Raw genomic sequence first — 26,757 nt, forward strand, 5'->3', positions numbered from 1 at the left:
TGGCTTACAAGTGAACTGGCTTATAAGAGATGTGAAAACGTATCCAAATGTGCAGTACTATTAGACAAGACACGGTGGGGCATAATCGTAGTTCAGATTATTTAGAATGTTCTAAGCAATGACTAGGTCTTAGCTGAGGAAAGAGGGATTTCCCAATTATTTCCCCAGTCAGGAAGGGCTGCAGGGAACACCTCTAGTCTCCCCTCCCCCAGGGAGATGAGCTACCATGACCGGACAAAGCAGGACTCCTACGAGATTGCTTTTCACACCTGAGCATGGTCCTGGCATTGACAGACAATGCACATTTACCAGGTCTCCAGTGCCACAAACAACTGGGTATGTGACAAAGGGCATCTTCTCTCTCCACCCCTCCTTTTCCTCTCCCTGTGTCGAGGCCACCTCTATATGCCCAGGTTGGGGATGTGGGGGTGGGTGGGAGATAATAACTGGATTTGCATAGTGGGTCTGGCTGTCTTCCATTTAGTGGGGAAGGGCAAGGAAGCTGTTTTGGCCTGAGACCTGAACCACATACTTTTAAGCACACAGCAGGTTATCAGGAGTCTGCCCAGACTAACAGTGTTCCTCTGGTTCCCATTAACCTAGCGGCCACTGTGTAGGGAACTCTGTAGGCAGGGGAGAGCCGAGCAGCTCTCTGAACCTTTTTCATGCAGGAAAAGCACTGCAGTCTTGGACAAGGTGCAACGACTCAAGAGCCCAGTGATATTCACTGTTAGCTGAACAAATGAGTCGCTATATAGGCTGGAAAGGGCACTGGCTCCACATGGCCACAGCTGCTATGCATAATGCATATATACTGACGACTGAGATCAAACAATGTCTGCTGGCCTTTCTTCTCCCATTCTCAGTGTGGTATAGTTCAGACCAAAACACTTAGACCGTAGCCAACACTTGCTCTCATAAGGAGATGAAGTACAGGATCCATCGGTTTCAGTGGGGAATGAGGCATGAGTTGGGGGCAGGAGGGGTTTGGTAATGACCAGCTCCAGCAAGGAATGAAGGCAGCCCTGGGCCTGAGTGTCTGGGATGCAAGCTAAGGAAAGGAGACTAAGCAGATAAAGAAGAGCCAACTGTTAGGGATGGCTCTCGTTTGGTATATTTTTCATTGTTGAAAATCCCAAGGAGCTATTACATGATTTTAATATACTGTGTGTGTATATCATTAGTTCTAGTTCATCCCACGTGTCCATATAATAATGAAGCTCAAGAATTTAGCCAAATTCTAGTAATTAAAACGAGGATTCCTAGAGTACTCAAATGGATTTTGCTCGTCACCCTGTGGTTTTTCTCCATGACATAGTTCTTATAAAAGAAACATTAGAAGCTAGGAAAAAAAGGTAAATGAGCCATTATATGTAAATACATCACAGAACTTCAGATGATTAAAAAAAAAAAAAGAAAAAAACAGGCACATTTTGATGTATTCAGATATTTCCATTTTTCAGGTACTTTGCCATAACTATCAAAAGACAAAATATACAGACAACGTGGGGGTAGCGGAAATAGAAAATACACTTTTGAGTTTTTCATTGTGACCACATTCATCCTAGACCTCACCTATGAAGACCAGACATGGGCAGAGGATGCTGTGAAGACACGCGATCACGGGCAGCTCACAAAGAAAATGCTGTACCCTTAATACAGGCATGTCTGCGGACTCAAACGGACTTTGTGACAGTTCATAGAAAACAGCCCTTGAGTAACTGTTCCTATAGGAAGCATTAGCTTTTTAGTTTTATATAAAGTCTGAACTCATGATCATTTCAGAGGAAGAACTTGCCAAAATGCCTGATCAGGAAGAACATTCGCTACGAGGTGTCGAAGGTCATCACTGCCTGGGTGCGGGGGGGCTCCCTGGCACGGTCTTCTCAGGAGGCACTGAAACCACTTAGGGCTGCACACATAGCTAATGCAGCGAGACTGCTCAGTCATCACCTCAAATAGCAACTCACTGGAATTCTATGTTTATCAATAATATTGAATTTGCACACGTTTATAAAACTGACACTGCGTCACATGCCAAAAAACACACAAAAAAACAAAAAAACCCCACATGTTTTAAAAAACTTAGATCTAGAGTCTTAGATTTCAGTTTTAAATATTAGGGCAACCAACTGCAATAAGGGAAGTTAGCATGCAAGCTACAAAGTGAGGGACAGGTTTGTAAAACCTCCCAAAGCAAGAGAACACAATTCTGATTTGGGCTGGTCAGTGTCACGCTCATTTTCAACGTTTGTACCCCTGAGAAAACTGTTTGATAACCATTATACAGTAGGCATGGGAATCAGTATACTTTATCAAACAAAACACTAAGTAGCTGCTGCTACATTAAAACTTCTTTTAATCTTTTGTAAATCCTGTGGCTGGAGGAGAATAATGTTAAAAGTTTCAAAATCTGTGCTTGGTTTTCATCTAGAATGGAGCAAGTGTCAGGCAAATAAACATCGTCTGTTACTTTGACATTTTTCTCCTGTGCCTGTAAATCTGCTTGCAATTCCACAAAGTATCCATGTGAGAAAACCATGAACAGAACAGAACACGTGGTTGTGGGATCTGTTTGGCATGAATGGGACTAGACAGGATTGGCAGAGGAGTGCTTCCCGAAGGTGGGGCACGGGAGAATCATTTGGCTCTAATCACAGATAGCTCCAAAACTTGAGTTGCATGGTCTGAATTTCTGAGTTACTCTACTTGGGCTGTGAGATTATGTTAGAAGCACATTAACACTTTGAGTGTGACTTGTGCCGTGAGGTCCACCTTGCTAGCAATACTTCACAGGATCCCTCCGAGATGCCCAGTGCTGGCACGGCAACGCCAGCAGTGAGAGCGTACTGAGATGGCAGACTGAAGTGATAGAGTGACACCGTTAGTCGTTCGGTTTGTTCTGGAAGAAGTTTGTAAAGGACCACCCTCCTCCATTCGATTTCGGAGAGTCTTCATCTTTAGGAGGGATCAAAAACTGTCGGGAGTTAATGGAGCAGGGACTTCCAAAAGAGACAATTTCACTGTTGCTGTCTGTGGATCTGGGAGAGTCTGGAGATACTAAGGTCCAAGTATTTACATTTGCCTGAGGTCTGTAACCTGCAGTTTTGTCTAAGTCATCGTCTGCAGCTAGGTCTTCTACAGTAGAAGTGACGGGGAGGTGCATTTGTGGCTTATAGCCGGCCCCCCCTACAGGGTCGCTTTCTTGTTCTTCCTCTGTCTTTGCCTGAGGCTGATACATAGACTGGACATCGATGTAAATGACTTGTGAGGTGCCCCCGGCTTCATCCACTCCTGGGTTTGGAATCTCTTCCTCGATGACTGGTGGACAATAGGCCACGACCACATGGTTCTCGGGTTCCGCATCAGAGCTCTCTTCCGGGCGCTCAGCTGTGGGGGAAATCATTTCTGTATCTTCTATTTTAGGAACTGCTGATCGAGTTTCCAGAACCTCAACATTATTTGGGGTGCAAGGATTCATTTCCAATGTTTTGAGAGCGCTGTTTCCCTAGAAATAAATCATGAAACAATGATTAAGAACAGCGCTTTTAAAAGCGGCCACCATGCCCCAAATGCCACAAAAAGGGACATTATTGTATGTATTTTTTCCACGGCTATTTATAAAAATTTGTCTCTACTATTCTGTAGTGCATGCTAGAACGAAGTTATTTTTTTTGCATATCAGTATAGTCCTTGTTATTAATAGCAACGGAAAAAAGAGCATGGTAAAAACAAGTTAAAATTGATAATTTTTAGAAGTTCAGCAGATGTTAAAGCACTGCTCTTTGCTGGATACATTTTACTTTGGATGATATTTGCATATTAAAAGCTTTTCACAAAAGACTGAAAAAAGGAGGCCAGTACTTCAAAGAGAAATGTAAGAAAATAAAGGATTACCTCACAGACACTCTTCTGAAACTGTAAAGCTTTACAATTTTCTGGATTTGGAATGTCAGGGTAGAAGGTTTCTTTAATCCTTTAAATAAAGACGATTAAGTACATTTAATAACTGAGATTATCAATTAGACAACAAATAAGTTAGTAAATCACTGGGTTTTCTTGGACATTTCATTTGATGCTTTAATGAATGTCTGAGATAAAAATGCAAGATCCTTTTCAGTGTGATCATTCATGAAACTTTCTGTACAATGCACTAAGAGGTTCCCATGTGAACATGACATGCAGTATTTCTATTTCTAGAACGACAGTATCTTATGAAAATGGGAAGCAATGAATTGAGATGGTGACTGTGCTCTCAAGGCAAAAGTAAAACAGAGAAACTGTTCCTCCGGTCTAACGTCCACAGTGCAAACCGGATTAAGCAGGGTCCATTACTGTGGGAACATATCTGCATTATGCAGTTCTCTACTGCTCCTGACAGGTTCTGGACTAGTAGGGGAGAAGGCTATTAATGTTGAGCAAAAACTAACTGCAAACAAAAAGGGTATTTGCTCATTGCCATTTCATATTTATAGCTGTTAAAAGTAAGTTTAGTATTTGAAATTTCTGAGGAAAACACAAAACAACTTTGTTAAGTCTGGAGTGCTCTAGATTCTAAACTCTCTCATATTATCTTTTGTATTAAAATCATTTTTAAGGGGTGCCTGGGTGGCTCAGTCAGTTGGGCATCTGACTTTGGCTCAGGTCATGATCTTGCAGGTCGTGGGTTCAAGTCCTACACTGGGCTCTGTGTGGACGGCTTGAAGCCTGGAGCCTGCTTCGGAGTCTGTGTCTACTTCTCTCTCTACACTTCACCCACTCACACACTCTCTCCCTCTCAAAAATAAAGAAACATTAAAAAATTATTTTAATCATTTTTAAAATGTGATTTTTGGTAATAAAAATACAGTTACCAAAACAGGATATTTTATAGTTCAAAACTATTACTATATTAACTTATAAGCCAGGATTATTAAAATACATTCTATTCTTTGTCATGAATGATGGCATTTTTAACGCCAATGAGGGCTGTCTACGCGTGAACACAGCCATCTGTCCCATGCCCAGCCCCGGACAGTGCCTGCCAGTTGACTGTGAGGTACTCTCTCACACTGGGTCCCAGCTCACCACCTCACCTCACCTCCTGCCTCTCCAGCTTCACTCAGATACAGAGTTGCTCTCACTTTCTTCAGATGACCAAGCTCTCCAATGTCTGGGCCCCCACAGGAGCTATTCTCTCTCCCTGGAACATTCTCTCCTGCCCTTAACCTTTGGGATTCCACTCAAATGGAACTCTTGTAGGGAAACCTTTGCTGGCCATCTCTAGTGATGTGTTTCCTGTTATTCCCCCATGGCGCCCAGTGACCCTAGCACCCACTCATACTTAATAAGCATGTATTTACTGGATGATTATGGGTTTAATGTCCACCTTTCCCTACTATGCCAGAAGTCTATAAGGATCACGCTTATTTAGTTCACCGCTATATCACAATTTGCATGGAAGAGGTCATTCATATTTGTTGAATAAATGAGTAAGTGATAGTATTTTCTAAATAGGTCATCAGGACAAATGATCCTAATTATTAATCTTGGATATAGCTATTGCCCTATTTATGCCTGTAAATATTTTTTAGTATATCTGCTGTTACTTTAAACTATTAGTAAATATAGAAGGAAAAAATTTACCTTTTATTTGATTAATTTAAAAACTTTTAGGGGCGCCTGGGTGGCTCATTTGGTTAAGCGCCCGACTTCGGCTCAGGTCATGATCTCACAGTTCGTGGGTTTGAGCCCCATGTCGGGCTCTGTGCTGACAGCTAGCTCAGAGCCTGGAGCCTGTTTCAGATTCTGTATCTCCCTCTCTGACCCATTCTATATCTCCCTCTCTGACCCTTCCCTGCTCATGCTCTCTCTCTCTCTCTCTCTCAGAAGTAAATAAAACATTAAAAAAAATAAAAATAAAAACTTTTAAATAACATGCCATGTTCTTGTTTACTATTAAATCCAACGTTAATTCTGACTGAACCAACATGTTTTATTGACTAGTTTCAGGCAAGTACTTCTCTGTTAATACATAAACTCAATAATCATGCTCTTAAGAACACAACAGCAAGGGCACATGCAGGTACCATTACCATTCTCGCTTCCGATAGCAAAGAATGCTCGTCACCACTCCCACAATGACAGCCACTGCCACTGGGATGAGAATGGCAATAATTAATCCCACAGCTGAAAGAGAATAGTGGATATATTCAAATCACTATTTTTAGCATGAAATATAGAATCAATTCCTATCAGAAGATATTTAAGTTGGATTAAAAGGGAAAAAAATCCACTGCTTTAGGGACAACGGAGCTGAAACTACCAAAATATGATCCTCAGGCATTTTAATAATTTTTACACTAACACTTAAACTCTTTAGAGCAGAGCTGAGTGCTACTGACATGTTAGACCAGATTCTTCTTCTCTGTGTGTGGGGTGAGGAGGCTGTTGTACATGCTCTAGAAAGTTCCACAGAATCCCTGGGCTTTCTTTCACCCACAAGATCCCAGTAGCACCCCACAGTTCTGAGATCCAAAAATGTCACCAGATATTGCCAAGTGTCCCACAGGAGGCAAAAATCACCCCTGGCTGAGAACTATATCCTCATGGTGCTTTAGTAGGAGTGCGTGTGAAGTCCGCCTCGGGGCCAGAGAACACGCCATGTCCCAACTCGAGTTCTTCACTGTGGACGGTCAAGCCCATCTTCCTTCCTCTCTATCTCACATCTGTGAAGGCTGGGCTTCCCACCCCCCACTTTTTTTTTTAAAGGATATTTCTTTCACCCTTCTCTGGATATGTTAAAACTCACATTTAGAATAGTTAGGGCAAAAAATGATAAAGTAGGTCACCATTATCTGAATTCAACATGAATTCAGAACTCCACACTTCAGATGTATCCTTAATTCCTTAATTTCTTAGGTTCTCACTAGGAAATGGCTCCAGATAAGTGACAAGAATAAATGTGAAGTCATCCCCGTGGCCTTTGAACGCTACTGGCTACCCACTATAAATGTGCAACAACACATGAAAGTTTTTAAAAAAGGGTTCCCACATCAACAAAACTTGCCAGTACATTATGCGTTTAAGTATGGAAAGCATCTCAACAGCAGTTATTAACTTACAATTTTCCTTTGTCACCACGAACATGCTCTTCTCTGGGCCCATCCCACCATCTGTATAGGCTCGCAGGACCAGATGGTAACTCGTTTTACCCTGAAGATCAGCAATTCTCAGCGTCTTCTGGGAGAGGTCGGTAATATTCTTAACCTTTATGTCCGAACGACCTATTTGTAAAGTGAAGAGTATTATTACTGATGTCTACACCATTTTAAACACCTGGTTATTCAACTCTTGTTCTACCCACATCCCTTTCAAGTGACTGGTTGCTGGTGACTGGCAGGGCCAAGGCAGGTGGAATCAGCTAAGTCCCACCACAGTAGCCATGTGATCAGGACCTACTACGTAAACCACTCTGAGCTTGAGTTTCTCTAACCATGGAAGTGAAGTTTCCATACATTCTCTAGGATAATCCCAGAGGATAGCAGACACACAAGGAAAGTCCCTTCTCTTCCTAAGGGCATGAAAACGCACCACAACCACAACCTGCTGGGGAGGCCGACACTGTGCCTGAGGCTGGTCCTGCCTGAGCTGAGAGAGAGGCTCGAGGGAGACGAGCCTACCTCACTAGAGCGCTTGCTCCAAACCACCCAGGGGAAGTGGCGGCACACCAGGTTCCCGGATGAGCCACTAGTGGGGAAGCCTTGAATCATTTCAAAAGAAGTATGAAGAATTGTTTAAACCGTTATTTTGAAGTTTTAATCAAAATACTGGAAGACAACAGTTTGAAAACCTGAGCTGTACTAAATGGCTAACAATAACAAGTAGCAGCTCCCTACCAGAACTTTCCCCTGCCAGCTACCATCACCACACAATCTGCTTCCTTGGGGATTTACTGCCGTATTCTGAAAACAACTCAGACTGGTAGAGCTTTGATTTAAAAATATGATTTGGTTTTGATTTATAAATTTGATGTAGATATTCCATACTCATGTCCTACAAAGAAGGTGAAGCTCTGGTATTCTCCGCACCACTTCCTCCTCATCCCACGTCATTCACACAGACACACGGAAAGGTCTGGGAAACCCACTGTTTCTGTCACTGTGATCACAGAAACGTGAATTCCTGTTAAGATATGTTGCTTGGTCTGCCCAAGTTCCCTTTCTTGTTTAACTGTCGTTATAACAGTGTTTTTTTCCTCATTTGCTTAGCGTAACTATTCCTAATTCTTCCCGTATCCTCCTGTGGATATTCAACACAATTGTTCACATGGCCCAACACAACAAAACCCCGGTGCCATGACCAGCCTCCCCCAACTCCTGCCTATGTCCCCCTGGGCCCCCTCCCCAGGGTGTCTGCTCTGGACCTGAGGCTTTCCTAGCTCCCATCCCCCTGGACTGACGGGTTCTTCTAGAGCCCCTAGAAGGAGGGACGGAGAAGGAAAGATCTGCAGCTCTCCAGGTCTGAAAATGCCTTCATTCTCCTCTCACACTGGCTGGAAGACTGAGAGTACAGACCTCTAAGTTGAAAATTTTTCACTCAGTAACTTGAAGACATAGCTGTGCTGTCTGCTGGCATCTGGCATATTGTTGAGAAATCTGAGGCCGCTCTCATTTACTGATGCCTTGCACGTAAGCTACTTTTCTCTGTTTCTAGGACTTGTTCTTTATCTACCAGGTGCTTTGGAAATTGTTGACGACCTACCTTGGTGTAGATTTGTTTTTTCTATTTATCTGTGTACTTAACGGGTGCTTTTACTCTATGTATCCTGGTCTTTCAGTTCTGGGAATGAATGGTGTTATACTCTTTCTTTGGTAATTTCCTTCTATTTCCCTCTTCTCTCTTGAGAGAACACCACCCTAAAAAGCATGACAGTGCAGGCCTCTGATGCTCTAACTTCCTAATCTTTTTACTCCAAGTTTTCTCTTCTGCATTCATCTAACTTGGGGAAGAATTTCTCTATTTTCCGTTTAATTTCTCTATCTTCTATTTAATTCTTTCAAATTTTCTTCGATCACATTTTTAATTTTGATGAACCCTTACCTATCTTCTGATTGTTCCTTTTTAGAACATCATGTCTTTTCAATAGATACAGCATATCTCAACTATGTAAATTTGTTTCCCTACATTGAATCTGTTTCCTCTCATTTCTTCTGGTCCTCATGTTAGAATCTTCCTCAACTGTCTGGTGATCCCTGGCTGCTGGTCATGGTGAAGAGGTGAAGAGTGAGCCTCTGGAAGGTCACTGTGAACTGGTGGCACTTACTAGATGGTGGGCATCGCTTGCCACTGGTGGGGAATGGCCAGGTCAATTTCCAGCCTTTCACTGGGACAGCCCCCCAGTACCAGCACCTTTTGTGTCTTTCCTCAGTAAGCATTTACTTCATCCAAAGAAAGATGCTCTAATCTCATCCAAGGAAGCAGGCCTCGCTGATGATGTCCCGATGTCCTACCAGCTTCCCATCAGAGCCAGGAGGGGAAGGGAGGGTCACACTGCTTCCTGTCATGTCCCCTTGCTGGAGGCTCTCTGGTCACGTCCCCCTCGCTGGAGGCTCTCTGGTCACGTCCCCTCGCTGGAGGCTCTCTGGTCAGGTCCCCTCGCTGGAGGCTCTCTGGTCACGTCCCCCTCGCTGGAGGCTCTCTGGTCACGTCCCCTCGCTGGAGGCTCTCTGGTCACGTCCCCTCGCTGGAGGCTCTCTGGTCACGTCCCCTCGCTGGAGGCTCTCTGGCTCAGTCTCTCCAAAGAACAAACTCCTTGGCTTTAGGCAGAGGAGGGAGCACTCATGCTCACTACATGAAGTCTGTGGAGGACCTGGGGGATCTAATTGCTTCTCGCAGACTTTCAGGAGTTACCCTCACTGCTCAGCCCATATCCACCCTAACCATCCGCCTCCGGTCCTGGCCCCACCTAAGGAGTCAAATTCTTTATCGCTGAAGCCTGAACGAACAGCTGGGTTTCGCGGAGCTCCACTTCCCTAGGCCACGTGCCCACGCCCATCGGCTCCAAAACACCCACGTGGTGCACTCTTGCTTGTCCAGTTCTCTTTGGGTTTGTGGCTTTATGCCTTCTTTTCTTCCTTTAGTGACTAATCCACCATCTCTAAATGGAAGTCCTTATGCTAGAATTTTAACTGATCCAAGTGCAACATTTCCGAGCATTTGAGAAAAATTTCACTAGACTCTGGATGTTTGCAGAACTTTGTATTTAGGATTTTTCTCATTCACAGGCAATGGAAGGGTCAGGAAATGAGGACCTCGGTGATGTGGGGGAGGTGCCCACAGAATGCAGCTGCCCTGGGAAGTGACTTAGCTAGTGCCTGGTCAGCATCTCCATGTGGCACTGTTGTTCTCTACTTGCTGGACAGGCATTAAATAATTAAAATGGTTTCTTTCTGAGGAGAGGTCATTAAGGGAAATGAAAGCTCTCCAATTGGAAAGATGAGACGCTTGTGTTATGTGGCTATGAACACGAATCATCTGACTCCCAACAGAAATATAATTTAGGGAGAAGCCAGAGGTCTGCATAAACATCTCTGTATTTGTAAATTTGAAAATTCTCTAAGGTATTTGGACACACGCTTACCAACTGTCGAGGATTGACTGTACTTTTTAGGATCTAATGGACACACACGTCCCCAATCAAGTCAATTAAGCTGGCCGGCTCATTAAGGCCCTGGCGAACTGTGCGGATGGCTCTTTGTCAGAGAACAGCAGTGGCTACAGAGCCCTGCTTTGGGTTCCTGAGTTTTTCTCTTCCAATATTATATTTACAGGTGCTATGTAAGATGCAATGTTATGCATCATACAAGACTAATGAGAGATGGTCTCCCCGTCCTATGGGGCTTATTATCAAGGGCTGCAGAATAAATAATTTAAATGAAAGAGGGTACATGTCTTTTATCACACCCTAAAATCCTAAAATTGTCATATTCATACATTTTCATTTACCTATTTTTCAGATAGTTTTGGAAACCAGTATTAAATTGCTCAACAGCACTTCTTTTTCTTTTTTTTTTGGGTTAATGAGAACTTCTAGCAAGTACTATTCTTGCTGTAATTTACTTACCTGATTCCAAACCCCTTATCTTAGACGTGTCTCTCTCTCCTTTTTCAAAGTAAAATAAATATCCTCTTAAAAAGCCTCTGAGCTCTTCCACAGGAATATCTTCCCATCTTACTAATATTGAATCTGCCGATGTGTCCTCAACAGTAAAATTTGGTGCAACAATTGGAGCTGGAAAAGGGGAAAGTGGATGGTTAAGGGAGAGTTTACTGATACAGAGCAAGCCATCAACATTTAATGAGATTTCTATCCTCAAAAATAACTGAATTTGGAATCAGAACTTTATTCTCTATTAGGTCATCAACTTTCAGAAATTCAATCACAAGCATTTTTCCTATAAAGTTTGTGCACTAATAACTAGACACACAAAGGTGAAGCCCAGGACACACACACCCAGGGAAGACACCCTGGGCCAAGTCTGTAGGTGGCTACTCCAACGGACAGTCTTCAAGTTAATGTTTTTTTTACACATGTTTAACTGCAAATTAAGTATTTTTGACATCAAAATGAAGATCTGATTTTATCAACAGTAAAATTGTGAAATATAAGCATTCAAGAAATGAAGAGGTAGTAATCACAATTTTATATTAATCATACAGATTATTTTCCATTCCTTCAGTTAAATATCTCAATTCAGTCTATTTATAGAATTCACTCTAGCAATTGTTGATTTCTAATTTCTCATGTTACCTTGAACTTTAAGAAAACTTACCCATGTAACTTACCCAATTCTTCTATGTATCCAATTACAGAACGTAGTAACTGATAGCCTTGATTTCTGCACCCATACAGAAAAAAATTGTATCGTACACCTGGTCGAAACTGATCTACAAGATGAACACAATTAACTTTCATAAGTACATACTACTATGAGCATCTATTTTAGAAACATCAAATTTATGTTGTTATTCTGAAATTTCCAAAGCAAATTTTAAACACGTTTTCTTATTTAAAAAATACATTCATATTTTCAAAATTCATATTCAGAATGAAAAATGACTGAAGAAAAATGAAATTCCCTCTGTTGCAATGAACAGTATTATACATAACATGCCATGACCTTGAAGGGAAAGAATAGTGATCAAGAATAGTGATCAAACAAACTTCCAATTTGTTTCTTAAAATCAAGCAATGATGACTTCTTCCCAGATCTGGTCCAGGGTCAGTTGACTAGCCAGTCGCAGGTCTACATCAAGCCGCTGGAAAGTCCTTCAGTGGCCAGTGTTCTGTCTCCCTCCTTGCTCCAAAAAGCAGACACTAACATTTCCTCCCTCCCTTGATGCTGCAGGGTGGAAGGAATGAGCCGTAGAGTCTCCTTCTCTTTATAGCATTACCATTCAATGCCCCTAAGTTATTAAGTTCACAAGACATGCAAGAGAAGCATCTTAACTTCAATTTAAAGAGCCCCTTTTTAAATACCTCCTTGATATTATGCAACATGAGAAATGCTGCGAACAGGTGGACACAGTATAGCCCGTGAGCTAGAAAGGCTACCAGTGCGGTGGGAGGACAGATGAATGGCGGTAATAACCATGACACGATGTGCTAGACTACAGGGGCCTGTCACAGGTTATGGCACCTACAATGAGTTTAAGAATATCACAAAAAGCCACCAAGAAGTGACATCAGAACAGGGCCTTAAAGGGCAATTAGGAGCTCACCCACCATGGTGGTCTAGGGAGATGACACTGCTCAGGGGGAAATTCTGGGGTGGTCAGAGCACTGGTTCTCCAGCTATGTGCCCACAGAACACCAGTGGGTCTACAAGCTCAAGAGACAGTCAACCTCTACAATCATTCTGTAACATTTTTCTTTGGAGACAGGTGTACCCAAGGTTATTTTAATCTGCATGTACCCAGCATTATGTTACACTTAATGTATATCAGTATTCTATAGGGTTCTGCTGCCTTAAGAAGAAAAAGAGACCAAGTGGGGCTACATGTTTTTAGGTCATAAAATACACAGGTTATGAGTAGATGACTGGGTTGAGAAAGGGACAAGAAAAGTGTGTCCTGTGGCCATGCACTGTCCCAGCAGCCCTACAGGACCACGTACTGTCCCTGAGGCTCGTAATGGCTTTGACTGTGAATCCTGGTGCTATCCCAAACCAGTTTTGGAATCCTGGGACAAGTCACCTAACTTCTTAGAGCCTTTATTCTCTCAACCACTGCAGGGCCTTTGCTCACCTGCCTTGGCATGGGAGGCTGGCCTTCTCACCCTCCAGGTCACACTCTATCCAAGGAAATCCCTCTCTACACCACCGAGCCTGTCCCAGTCCACCCGGTCATTCTCAAAGCCCAGGTGAGAAGGCTAGAAGAGGGATGAGAACCCCGGTGGCATCTGCCAGGACCATGGGAGGCTCAGGAAGCTCCATGGGAGGGGAGGGGAGAGGAGGGGAGGGGAGGGGAGGGGAGGGAGGGGAAGGAAGGGCAGGGAGGGCGCAGGAGAGGAGGCAGCATGCTCCGGACACTCTGATGAGAGAGGTATGCTCTAAGAAAGGATAAAAGGAACCACCGCATACTTCAAGGAGACCTGGCAAATGATCTCAATCCACTTGTTGTAATCTAGTGGGTGGGACTCATGTTCACCTTTTGACAGTGGAAAAAGCAAGCAAGTAGCACTGGTTCTCCGGGAGAGAAGCATCAGCAGCTGCTTTCATCTCCTGAGCCTCATGCCCTCATGAGGGAGAACCAGGACAGCGGAATGACCTGGAGAAGCGTCACCACCGAGCTACAGGTTCCACAATTCCCGAGGGTGGAGGCACAAAACATGCACCAGCCACTCAGAAGGAAGGGAGTGGAAAGGACAGTGGAAAGGGGCTGTAATTCCCAAGAACAAGGCTGGCTTAGCCTGCAGGTTACCACACACTCCTCACGGCTGAACTTGAGACCACACCTATCTAAAGCAGTTCACCTTGTAGAACTCATAGCTTGTCAACAGTCAGGCATTGGGAACGGTCCCCCCAAACAGGCACGCATGCCCCCTGCCACTGATGCCCGTGTCCTACACCAGGAGTGACAGCTGTCAGTCCTTTGGTCTTGGCTCTGCCTACCTACCCCCATGGCCTGCGCCCTGGGCACATGGTGAGTGAGACCAGACTGCTAAGGGTCCACAGTCTCCTGTCCTCAGGAGCATGTCTCCACAGTGTTACATACTTGACACAGTCTCTGGTGCTGACACTGCACTTTATACATGTACTGTAATTTATTCATTCTCCTGTTTGCTGTTTGGCTTTTCAATTTTTATGTTTATAAATAGCACCATGGCGAACATTCTTAGATGTAAGCTGATGTCGCTCTCTGGTTATTTCTTGGAATTTATTCTTAGACAAGTAATTTCTAGATCAAAAGATATGAACCATTTCACACACATATGGCTACAAAGCACTTTCCAGAAAAGTCACTCCAACTCACACTGGTGGTAGGGGGCGAAGTGGTCACTCATTACACTCAGTCACACCATGTACTGCTCTTTAAAAATATATTTTAAGAACTTTCATTACGAGGCATGAGTTCATCTTACCAGATTCTATTACAGCTTCAGTGCTGTTTGAAGGGACTTTCTTCCAGTCCATAAGGCAGGGCTCGGACCGAGAGGAGTTACACCACTTAATAACATAGTCACAAGTCATACTGGGATCGTAATTCCACGTAAGGAGAATTCCACTTCCCATTCCGACCACCTGCTCTACTTTGAGATCATCTTCAACAAGAAAGAAGAGTATTTTACTTGTATTAAAAACAGTAACATAAGTAAATCTCTTGAAAATGAGCAGGAGTTAGAAAAATTATTTCACAGTAGAGAAATTTTGAAAGAGTGCTCAAACTAGATAAACCTCTAGCAAAGTTTAGAAATGCTGTCTGTTATTTCTGTTGCAGAGTAGTAATTACTGGTAAATAAAGGTAAACTCGGGGGCCGGAGAAAGTAATGAAAGAGCGGGGCTCTTTCACAGGATAGGCGGGGACACAGCGGGGCTGGGATGTGAAGGTCAGAGTCAGGGGCTGTGGCTGAGGGTGTGAGGGCACTAGAGGGGGTGCAGCAATGCCGGGCGCAGGCATGCCAGAGACCGGTGCAGAGCACGAGTGGGCAGTCCCAACCTCTCCTCTCCTTGTCCACGATGGACAGAACAGATGTGAGCCCCGTGCAAGCAGACGGCGGGGTGTGCCGGCAACCCCAGCCCCGGGTCCAGACACACAGAGCAGGAATGCAGTAACATGTGGTGAACGAGGGATTAGAGCAGACCTGCTCTTCCTTTCAGGCCCATGGGGGGCTGCAGGGGCTTCTGGAGAAGATGTGAGGAATGGGGAGTCTGCTGAGATGCAGTGGGATCAAGAGCTGTGGGACAGAACGACCAGTGTGGACAAAGGGAGGGGTGAGGTGCAGAGGATGGCGGGAAGGGGGCCGTGCTGAGGTTCTGTTTCCCCATCCTACCAGATCCTGGTGCAGGGATAAGGGGGGCCCAAGGTTGGGGGTGAGGATTGTATAGGTTAGGCCGAAATTTCCCACAGTAATGGGAGAAGAGACATAATTTCTGTGACTGATTTATATTCAAGGGTTTAGTAAAGAGTCAAAGAAAGGTTTTCTGGAAAAAAAAATTGCACTCATGGCAATTACTACCTAACACAAGACAACAATTTGACTTAGAATTCAGAAGACTTTGGATATAACATGTTTGGGCTCAATGTGATGAAAACCCCACCGTGTAAACCTGTGCTGAGGCCCAGGGCCTCCACCTTCGGAAATCCTCAAGGAACAATGATTTCTTCTTAACTGTCTGGGTACTGATGCTAGACCACTGTTAGCTCCATAAACTGCCCCCTTCTGAAGGACACAGGGAAAACGCAGGAATATAGTTCTTAAAAGACAGCTGAGCTATTGCCTATCATTACAAAGCAATAAAATATAGACTCTAAATCAGAAGGCTGTCTTCATATGGGTGTTCACACCTCTCTTCTCTCTCTGTGTCTCTCTTTCCTTTCCTTTTTGTGCTCACAGTGCTACCTGGAGACCTGTCCTTGCTGGTGTGTACTACCTGGGCTCTGTGTCGTGTGTCTCTGAACTGTATGGTACTTCCCCATTAGCCCTTCCTAATTCCCCTAGGGTCGGCAGAAACAAACCAAAGAGGCTAAGTTACAAGCAGTAAGAAACTGACTCAATCAAGAATTGAAAAGATACTCAGAGGACCCTCACTGGACCAGCTTTTCTTCCTTTATGAGTGGGTGGTCATAGACAGGAGCTCCCATATTGGGGCAGGAGAGCAAAGGGAGGGAGAGAATAGGGAATGACCTCAATGAGGAGTTAACTGGGAAAGAGGCAGAGGTGGCTGTTTAAAACTCCCAAGTCTAGGGGCGCCTGGGTGGCGCACTCGGATGAGTGTCCGACCTCAGCTCAGGTCATGATCTCATGGTTCGTGGGTTCGAGCCCCACGTCAGGCTCTGTGCTGACAGCTCAGAACCTGGAGCCTGCTTCAGATTCTGTGTCACCCTCTCTCTCTGCTCCTCCCCTGCTCATGCTCTCTCTCACTCTTGCTCTCAGAAATAAATAAAAACATTAAAAAAATTTTTAAACTCCCAAGTCAGCCAAACTCTCAAGGCAGCCAAAGAATAGACGCATCACTGGGAACCCATGACATTTAAAGAAAGGCAGAGGCATCTGGGTGGCTCAGTCTGTTAAGCATCCTCTTGATTTTGGCTCAGGTCACAATCTCATGGTTTGCAAGATTGTGCCCCATGTCGGACTCTGTACTAACAACGCGGAGCTTGCTTGGGACTCTCTCTCTTCCCCTCTCTCTGCCCCCTCTCAAAAAATAAATTAAAAAAAAAAAGCTACTAAGTTAATTTCAAAATTGCCTCAGTTACGTTATAAAGCTTATATTGATAATATGTATTATAATATTATAATAAAGAATGTCTTACCAACAAAGTTGCCACTTAAAATAAGAAATTTGTCCCAGCTGACAGTTTGTAAAACAGCCTAGCTGATATAGTACCAGCTCTCATGATCTTGGAGACATAAATGAAAACTATACTTGAACAAGTAGTTGAAACATTTCCTACAAAGAGAAACCTATGACCATAACTCTCCAACATTATGCACTAGAGTAACTGGGTAATTATCTTATCCATCAGTAGATGTTTGGAGTCAACACTAATGACTGCTCTCTCTCAATAAATTAGGGCCATTAATCTGTTTGTTCCTCCTTTTGTACCAGCAGCAACAGGGGATAGGAGAAGAAAGCTGCCATTATGAGAGCAAACACCTTCAAAATACTTCACTCTAATTTCCTGTTCTTATGTACTGTGTTACATTAAGTACTCACCATTTGGAATTTCCATACTAGCTATTTTAGAAGGTGGTGATGAACCAACAGAATTTTTTGCCACCACACTGATGATGTAGTCGTTTTTATCAAGTTGTAGTTCTGCCTTGTGTTGAGGATCAGGGATCTCAGAAAGGGACTGTGTTTCCTCATCTAGCGAACATGACACATTATAGGAAAGGATTTTCCCATTAGCTTCGTTAATGGGTAAAGGCTATGAAAAACAGAAAAATAAATTCTGTCAAGAAACCTGCAAAAAATGGCTACATGATGAGGCAAGACCATCCATCAAGTCTAAACAGAGTACTGCATTAATCATGACAATGTAACATGGGGACAGATGAAGTTGTTAATAGTATAAAACATGGGTTTAGGGGCAGTTGGGTGGCTCAGTTGGTTAAGCATCTGACTTTGGCTCAGGTCATGATCTCATGGTTCGTGGGTTCATGGGTTCGAGCCCCGAGTCGGGCTCTGTGCTGACTGCCAGCTCAGAGCCTGGAGCCTGTTTCGGATTCTGTGTCTCCCTCTCTCTCTGACCCTTCCCTGCTCACACTGTCTCTCTCTCTCTGTCTCTCACTCTCTCCCAGAAATAAATAAAACATTAAAAAAATAATAAAAAAAAACCCACGGGTTTAAAAGGCATGAGACCTGTTACATCAGGAAAGTGATACTGAAGGGAAACGAGTTACCATAAGCAGTATGAACACACAGGAATTTAAAAATTAGATACATACAAAATAGCACTTAGCTTCACATTTTTTAGAAACAAAAAAAAGTAGTAAGAATGACTGCTTTACCCAACAAAACAAAAAATTATGGTGTGAGGGGCGCCTGGCTGGCTCAGTCAGTAGAGCACGTGACTCCTGACCTCAGGGTGTGTGTACAGAGATAAATAAAACTTTAAAAAATTTTTGGGATCAGTTTTTTTTCTAACTAAAAAAAATTCTTTTAATGTTCATTTTTGAGAGTGACAGAGAAAGTGCAAGCTGGGGAGGGGGGCACAGAGAGGGAGACAACAGAATCTGAAGCAGGATCCAGGCTCTGAGCTGTCAGCACAGAGCCTGACGCGGGGCTTGCTTGAACTCACAAACTGTGAGATCATGACCTGAGCCACAGTTGGATGCTTAACTAACTGAACCACCCAGACACCTCTATGGCATCATAGTTTTAAAAAAATATTTATTATTTTTTCAAAGCAGTATATGCTAATCACCAGAAAGTTAGGAAATTATACAAAAATTAAAAGGAAAAAAACTATAAAATGTTCCCATATGCCCATCTCTTAAATATACTCTTTACATTTTGATATTTCTTTCCTTCAAGTTGTTTTACTAAGATGTAGATTTTTTGTTAACATTGTTTTAATCATACTATACAATTTATCTTTTTTGCCTTTCTGTAATATATTTGTCCATATTATATACACTATTTAATGGCTTTATATTTTATGTAGTATTTTTACTAGTTGAACTGAATATTACTTAAATAAAATTTAAGTAGTTTCCAACTTTTCACAATACTAAAATAATATCTGGTGCCACTTTTTTTTTCTTTTTCGTAGTTAGGATTAATTCTTTAATATGGATTTCCAACGTAGACTTACTGGGTATAAGGAAACATTCAAACTTCTTTATTTATGGAGCTAAACTGCTTTGCAAGACTATTGCTCCAGTTTATAGGACACTGCATGGGAGCCTCTGATCCAGATGGATCTTGGTATTAATACTCTGCTGAAAATGCTGCCCCACAACGGGTGCCCAGTGACTCTCCAAGGGCCTGTCCTACTGAACCCATTATCATCCTAAGGCCCGCGGGCTTCACTGGGTGATGCTGGCTGCTATCGCTCTTTCACCGACCCCCCTCCCTTGGCTTCTGCTACATTATTTTTATCTGGTCTTTCTGCCCCTCTAACCTTCCCACTCTCCACTGCTGGATCCTCTTCCTTTGCTGGTCCTTTACATGCTGTTTTCACCTGGGGTCTCTCCTTGGCCTATTTCCACCCTGCAAGCTCTACGAGTGATCCCAGTTATATGTGACTCAAAGCTGTGTCTTTAGCTCCAATGTCTCCCCTGAACTCCAGAGCCTTATATCAAATCACCACCTATTAGACTCTACTTGGATATCCCACTGGCACATATTTTTAAAAACATATTTACCAATTCAACCCCAAAGAACTCAATTTTCCACCCAAATATGCTCCTTGGCAAATGGCAGAACCATCAACCTAGTCACCGAAGTTACAATCACTTCAGTATTACTAAAATTTGGTTAAGCATTTGTCTAGTTTGAACATTACAGGTTTTCTCTACACTTGAAGTAATGGTTCTGCAGCACCAGGCTGACATGTGGAACAGACAGCGCAAGCTCCTATTCTGTCTTCTGATTCCAAAAATCCATGTGATATATTCTTCCCAGATAGAGAACATAACTAGATACTAAACTGTTAAGAACAGAAACTACACTTGATCTTAGCTGAAAGGCTGAATACACTGAAGTGACTGTGTCATTGTTACTGTATTATCATGAAATGTGACAGACAATTGCTTGAGTAGCCAGTGGATTTTTAATCAAGAGTAAGGGGTGGGGGCTTAGTCGATTAAGCGTCCAACTCTTGATTTCAGCTCAGGTCATGATCTCACGGTTCATGAGATTAAACCTTGTGTCCAGCTCTGTACTGACAGTGAGGAGCCTGCTTGGGATTCTCTCTCCCTCTCTCTCTTGCCCCACCCCTTCTCTCTCTCTCTCTCTCTCTCAAAAATAAAATAAACATTAAAAAAAAGTAGCAGGGGTACACAGTCATATACAGACTGTCACAAAGCAACAGAACTTACAGTGAACTCGCATATAGACTTACTTAATGATGTACTGACATCAAATTTCTGCAAAAGTACAATTGTTTTACTTTCAATTGCAAAATTCACTATTTAAAGGAATCCAATTATGACGGTTCTTATAATACCTGATGTGGAAAACAATTATTTTTGATGTTTGCAAATCAAATAGAATATAGCAACAAAAATATTTGCTTCTCGTTAGTAGAGAAAAATTGTAAAAACAGAATGCAACTTAAATCTAAAAATTTTAACAAAATTTTACAACTTAATTTTCCACCCAAATGCAAAAACTTTAAGTGGCATATAATAATGCAATTTATTTAAGGGAAACAAATTACACATGAAATATGTAAAAAGCTTCCTATTTGCTCAAGATAAAAAGCGTAACATCAACACAACTAAGATTCTAAATTGTGGCTTCTTGAGGTGTTTCTGACTGAAGTGACAGGAAATTCATGAAATCCTCAGGTCCTTTACAGACCTCGTGAAATCAAACTAAAGAATGCTCCAATCTGACAGAGAAGACACTCACCACGCTGACTGTGGTGATTCAGTATTGATGAGGCATCTGGGGGGTTTTAGTACCAGGTTAGATTCTCAGCAGTGCTGCCAAGAGCCAGTCTGGGAAATCTGGGTTCCCTGAGAACCCAAGTACCATATACAAGTTAAGTAGTTTAGCATAATGGAATTATTTAAATATTTGAAGAAAAAAATTGGATATTTACCTTCCAATAGATTATTAAATTTTTTCCATCTGAACTCCATTCTCTCCAAGTATCTGGTCCCTTTGAAGGAACTAAGAAAGAGATTTAAAAGTTAGCATTTGAAGATGTGTACTCTATGCCAGTTGATGCTATCAAGAATTGAGAGGGGCGCCTGGGTGGCTCAGTTGGCTGAGTGTCCGACTTTGGCTCAGGTCATGATTTCGTAGTTTGTGGGTTCGAGCCCCGCATCAGGTTCTGTGCAGGCAGCTCAGAGCCTGGAACCTGCTTCAGATTCTGTGTCTCCCTCTCTCTCTGCCCCTCCCCGGCTCATGCTCTGTCCCTCTCTGTTTCAAAAATAAACAAAAAACTATTAAAAAATTAAAAAAATAAAACAACGGAAAAAAAAAACTGAGACAGTGGTGCTTGAGATTCTTTTCTAGGTTTTTGGAATTCTCCATAAAAACAGGAGGTAGTTAGGTGGCTTCCACTTAGAAATGAAGCGATGAAAAAGCTAAGCTCTCAACATCTGCAAAACATTAAGGCCCCTTAGAGTGGATTAAAATCACCCTTCAGGCCCAGTGATGCTTGGTGCTGCTCTGTCTCACATCTTCCCACTTCCTCTTGCTCAGGTGGGCTCTGGCCGAGCACTGGCTTCCAGGTCCTCCTCCAACATGTTAAGGACGCTAGCCTCAGGCTTCCTGAGCTTTCTATAACCTCCATCCCTGTGCGCAGAAGCTCTCCTCTACTGATTATCAACGTAGCTTGCTACCTCACCTCTCCGTATCTCAGCTCCAATGTTGCCTTCATAGTGAGGTCTTTTCCAGCTACCGTATTTAAAACTACAACCCCTCCTCCCCTGTCTTTTCCTAGTTCCCTTCCTAGGCTTTATTTTTCTCTGTGGCACTACCCAAAATACTATTTCTAAAAATTTATTTCTAATTCTCTAGCCTATAAACTCCATGGGCAAAGACTGTTTCATCCACTGCTATATCCCTGGTGACTGGAACAGTTCCTGACACGTGGTGGGTACTCAGTATTTGTTAAGTGAATTAATGCTGTCATCTTAATGAGGTGTAGATAAAGTGTTTCCTCTTGGCAACAGCAGCTCATCAACTGAATGCAAAGGCTCCTGTGGCAGCCAGTCTGCAAATGACCAATGATATTGATCATGTCTCGTGATATGCCTGCCTGTGTGGTCCCCTCCCCCCCACATATCAGCATTAGCCTGTGTGACTGACAGGGTGCATGACATGATGGCACCTCCCTTCTGAGGCAAAGTCATAAAAGGCATTGTGGAGGCACCATGTTGTCTCCTCACCAAGTCTGGGAGGAGCTACCTGCCATGTTATGAGGCCACTCGGCAGCACTACAGAGAGGTGTGCATGGTGAGGACTGGCCACTGAGTGAGCCATCCTGAAAGCAGATGCTCTAGTCCCAGGCAACCCTGCAGCTCCCACCCACGTCCACACTGTGGCCCCATGAGAGACTCGAAGCCAGAGATACTCAACTAAGCTGCTTCTGAATTTCTGACCTGTACTCATTGTGAGAGAATAAATGTTTACTGTTTTAAGCCCCTGCATTTTAGGGTAATTTGTTAGGTAGCAACGAGTAACTAACATACTCCCTCTTTGGACTCATGCATGGGATTCCATTTTGATGATCCAAACCACCTGGACACAATACTGCAAAGCTCCTGTCATCACTCTAACCTCCCTTCACGTGGAGAGGCAAGTCTGGATCAACATCAGTGTGTGTTTTACTGTTCATTAGTTTTTCAGAAGAAATTTTATATTCCCCTTATTATCTAGTATAAATAAAGCTTTTTCTATCTTTTGAATGACTTCTGAAAATTATACCTATTTTTATGTTTTTTGTTTTTGATTTTCAAAGCTGACAAGTGGTTAATCAAGGACAGAATTTCATTCTGCCTTTGGAAATTAACATACTCAGGAAACCAGTCAACTAGTTTTGTACCTATTCTGACCTTGATGTACTGCATAACTGACGTTCAATACTCTTGGCCCCATCCATTTCTCAAGCCTAGGTTGCAAATAAAAACTCCAATAAATTCTCTTTATCAAGAATTGTCTTCAGCAAACAGAATTGAACAGAATTAAAATTCTAGGTGAAGGAGGAAAGAGTGTGAGAAAAATCACCCGATAATCTGACCAGTTTCTGGTTTGTTTCCTCTGTGTCATTTTAGGACAGCTGTAATCATCTGGCAGGCAGGCCTGGAGTCCCCCACGCCACATGGGCCAAGGAGCTGTCCACACTATCCCAAACCTTAGAGCCACCATTTAGAGTGTCTGGATGATATTTTACTAGCAGATATGATACAATTACACAATTCAAGTGTTCTCCTTTTACTCATTTGGTGACATTAAGAAAAAAAGTTGTAAAATTTCAGGATCCATAGTAATAATTAGCCACAAATCATTTAGTTAACTTACTGGCTTCTGTGGTTAAGTATTTTTTTTCATTGCTCCATCTGCTCCATTTCCAGAAAGTTTCAGTAGAACAGCGAATCCGGAAAGTATATATAGTGTATGGATTTAACTTGTCCACAGCTACAAGATAACTTGAATTTTCTACTCCTTTGATCGTGACATTCCGCTATTATAGAGCAAATAAATATGGATATGTATGTATACGTCATGTCAAGAACACACATTTATACACATACGCTTTTTTTTGATAAGAAAGCTACCCAAATTTGTAACATAAATTGACTAAATGTGCACCTAAGTTTGTGTTTAGAGGATAAAGTTAGTTCATCCACCAAAATGTTTTAAGTTTTACATAAATGCCAAATCAGTAAAATTATGCTCTGCTATAACCACCAAAAAACTTAGGTGTCATTTTAATCCAAATACTAGATCTAAGTAATAATGATCAATTAAATTATGCAGAGAAGATGATAGACATTTTGGTCAACGGTCAATGGCTAATGGTAATACGGTAAGCCTTAGATTTAGTAATCTCAGATGACCTTGAGGATTAAATACATTAGTCAGGTATATCTGGAAGCTTCTTTGAGGGAGCTTATGCATTTTTTAATAGGGCACTTAGAACTTTTAGGGTGGTGTTAAACACGTAGAATATTCAACAAATTCTTATTTCAAGTACATAAAATTAATATGAAACAGTTTAAACAAATTTGGGGATCTGCATGCCTCAGGAAATGCTCTGACCTCCCAATTACAAGGCTTTTTGAGTTATATTTTGGCATCTGACTGATTTTTCTAGCAACCATCAATAAGTTTCCAATGAATGTTTTCATTATAGTCTCTTTTATTTTGGACTTGGCACAAATTACGAGATGGAGTAGTAGAAAAGTCAACCTTAAATATCTAAAGTGTATTAAAAAGTCATGTTCTCACTTCTGACTTGTTCCTGCTGCTGCACTTGGCAGTTTTAAATCTTCTCTCTGGCACTTATTAGTCCATTAATTCATGCCGAAGATTATGGCAAAAACTACTCATTCAATCACAAATTTACTGGGCACTAGCTATGTGCAAGGTACTATACTAGACCTGGAAACAACCTAATAAAAGTGAAAGTCATGTTCTATAATATCCAGTATTATTACTGTTTTCAAGTGTTCAATAAAATGCTATTATTACATTGGTACATAGTGTCTTAGTTCTTAGAATATATCTGTAATAAATAATCTGAGAGCTTATGCATATCAATTTACATACTTCTTTTTTTAAGTTTATTTATTTTGACAGAGAATGAGTGAGGCAAGGGTAGAGAGAGAGAAGAGGGGGAGAGAAAGAATCCCAAGCAGACCCCATGCTGTCAGCACACAGCCCAATGCAGGGCTTGATCCCAGGAACCATGAGCTCATGACCTAACCTGAGATCAAAAGTGGATGCCTAACTGACGAAGCCCCCCAGGGACCCCTCAATTTACTTAATTCTTTCTGAAAACTAAGTATTTTACCCAAAGTAACCTCAAAGGAAGTTTACAGAAGAATCTTACTCACCAATTCTTGTACTGAGTTAGTTTTATTAATTTCAATTTGACATAAAAGTTTAATATTTGCAAAGTTGCCCGGTAAATGCCAGGAGAGTGTAACAGCTGTTGAATTAATATCCTTCACTTTGATTGAAGTAGGAATACGAGGATAAACTGTAAATATAATTTGTAAAGATCATTTTAAATGCTCTTTTCTAATACAACAAATGACGATCAAAAAACCCCGAGAAACAAGAGAGGTATCATTAGAGGTATCATTAGTACTGATGAACAGTATCCACTCAGTATCCACGGAGCACAAACGTCACTCTTACTGCTGATATCCTGCCAACAGTTTTCATGGACCAGCCGCGCTCAAGCTTCCTCTACTGCCGTCAGGAATACTACAGGGCAGCAGGAGCACAATCTCTACCTTTAAGGAACCTCTAATTTACTGGGAAACTGACAAACAAAAAGAAAATTAACAAGAGTATGTATGCTAAGTTTGAAATGTGTGGAAGAGACATTCACAGCTACAGGAGTTTAGATAGAAGTGTGGTAGGGAAAGCCTTGGAGTGAAGATGGGACGTAAGAGGCACTTTGAAGGAAGAATCTGACTAAAATTGGCAGAATGGATGCAGAAAAGCATTTCAGGTTGGGGTATGAGCAAGAACAAAGGCACAGTGATGCTGGTGACAGTGCATATGCCATGTGAGTGGGAGGAAAGCAACATGTGAAAATAAGGTTGAAAGGCAGGGGACAGGGAAATACACACAAAACACCACAACTCAAGTACACAATGTAGTTGTTCTGACCTTAGGAAAACCCAGGAAATAACAAAAATGATGAGAAGGAATAACTGATGGAAATGTACTTGTGTTTACAAACAAGGCAACAAGATCATCTACTGATCACTTGCGAGTCTGTGTTATAGCGGATTTTGGTTTAAGCCTTTCTCACTAAGCAAGCGAGTCTCTAAGAGAAGCCCTCTAGGTCATCGCTCTGTGCTGCAGAGCCTGCTACGGTCTCGCTGCAGTGAAAGGCCACAGGAATGAATGCTAAGTAGATGGACCATATTTAAGTTCTATTTTGAGCTTTATATTAACAGGGCTGCTAAAAATTCCAGAATCATTGGCAATAAAAAGGAACAAACTACTTACTGATACAGACAGCAACTTGGATGGATCTCAAGGACACTGCCCTTAGTAACAAATGCCAATCTCCAAAGGTTATACATGGTATGATTTCATTTATATAACGTTTTCAACATAACAAAGCACTGAGATAAATAACAGATTGGATACTGCCTGGGGACCCAGAAGCAAGAATAGGAGGGGGTGGGGGTTGCTAATAGGGCAGCAGAGAGAATTCCTTTGTGGAATTAAAACAGTTCTGTATTTTGACTGTGTTGGTGGTTCTGTGAACCTATACATGGATTCAACTGCACAGAAGTGCGAGTGCATGCGCGCGCGCGCGCGCACACACACACACACACACACACACACACACACACACACACTTCTAAATGCCCACAGAAACCTGAGAAAACTGAGCAAGGTCAGTAGTCCAGTTCACTGGCCTAGTATGCAGTAGTGTATCAGTGTCACTCGGCTCATTTGGAAACTGTACTATAGTTAATAAGATGTCAAAATGGGGAAGGCCGGGTGAAGAGGTCACAGGGCTTTAATTTATTATTTGTGCAACCACTTGTGAGTCTATAATTAAAATAAAAAGCTTTTAAAACTGGGGCAAAATATTTTTCAGGCATCAAGACCTAGTAAATAAAACCACTTACATTTCTGTGTAAATGACTACTTCAAATTTTTATCTGAATTTAGT

At 42.2% G+C, this 26,757-nt stretch overlaps 1 protein-coding gene and 1 non-coding gene across 3 annotated transcripts in view; both read right to left on the reverse strand.

Moving 5' to 3' along the window:
• Nucleotides 1–1,421: 1,421 nt before the first annotated feature.
• The window catches only part of LIFR (LIF receptor subunit alpha), a 73,203-nt gene continuing 47,867 nt past the window's right edge, over nt 1,422–26,757 (reverse strand). For both annotated transcript variants that reach the window (XM_039222922.1, XM_039222921.1), the window contains exons 10-20: nt 24,947–25,092; nt 23,409–23,571; nt 20,980–21,050; nt 17,421–17,634; nt 14,624–14,803; nt 11,827–11,928; nt 11,105–11,272; nt 7,104–7,265; nt 6,075–6,168; nt 3,898–3,976; nt 1,422–3,508 (exon numbers count right to left, since the gene is read on the reverse strand). In XM_039222922.1, coding sequence (XP_039078853.1) covers nt 2,885–3,508; nt 3,898–3,976; nt 6,075–6,168; nt 7,104–7,265; nt 11,105–11,272; nt 11,827–11,928; nt 14,624–14,803; nt 17,421–17,634; nt 20,980–21,050; nt 23,409–23,571; nt 24,947–25,092 — 2,003 coding nt within the window. In that variant the 3' untranslated portion in view covers nt 1,422–2,884. The remainder of the gene's footprint in view (nt 3,509–3,897; nt 3,977–6,074; nt 6,169–7,103; nt 7,266–11,104; nt 11,273–11,826; nt 11,929–14,623; nt 14,804–17,420; nt 17,635–20,979; nt 21,051–23,408; nt 23,572–24,946; nt 25,093–26,757) is intronic.
• On the reverse strand, nt 19,715–19,910 carry LOC120224655. Its single transcript, XR_005526630.1, has one exon. It is a non-coding gene; the product is annotated as a U2 spliceosomal RNA (small nuclear RNA).

Source organism: Hyaena hyaena, unplaced genomic scaffold, assembly GCF_003009895.1.
Source record: "Hyaena hyaena isolate Hyena2069 unplaced genomic scaffold, ASM300989v1 scaffold_1212, whole genome shotgun sequence".
NCBI classification, from domain to species: Eukaryota; Metazoa; Chordata; class Mammalia; order Carnivora; family Hyaenidae; genus Hyaena; species Hyaena hyaena.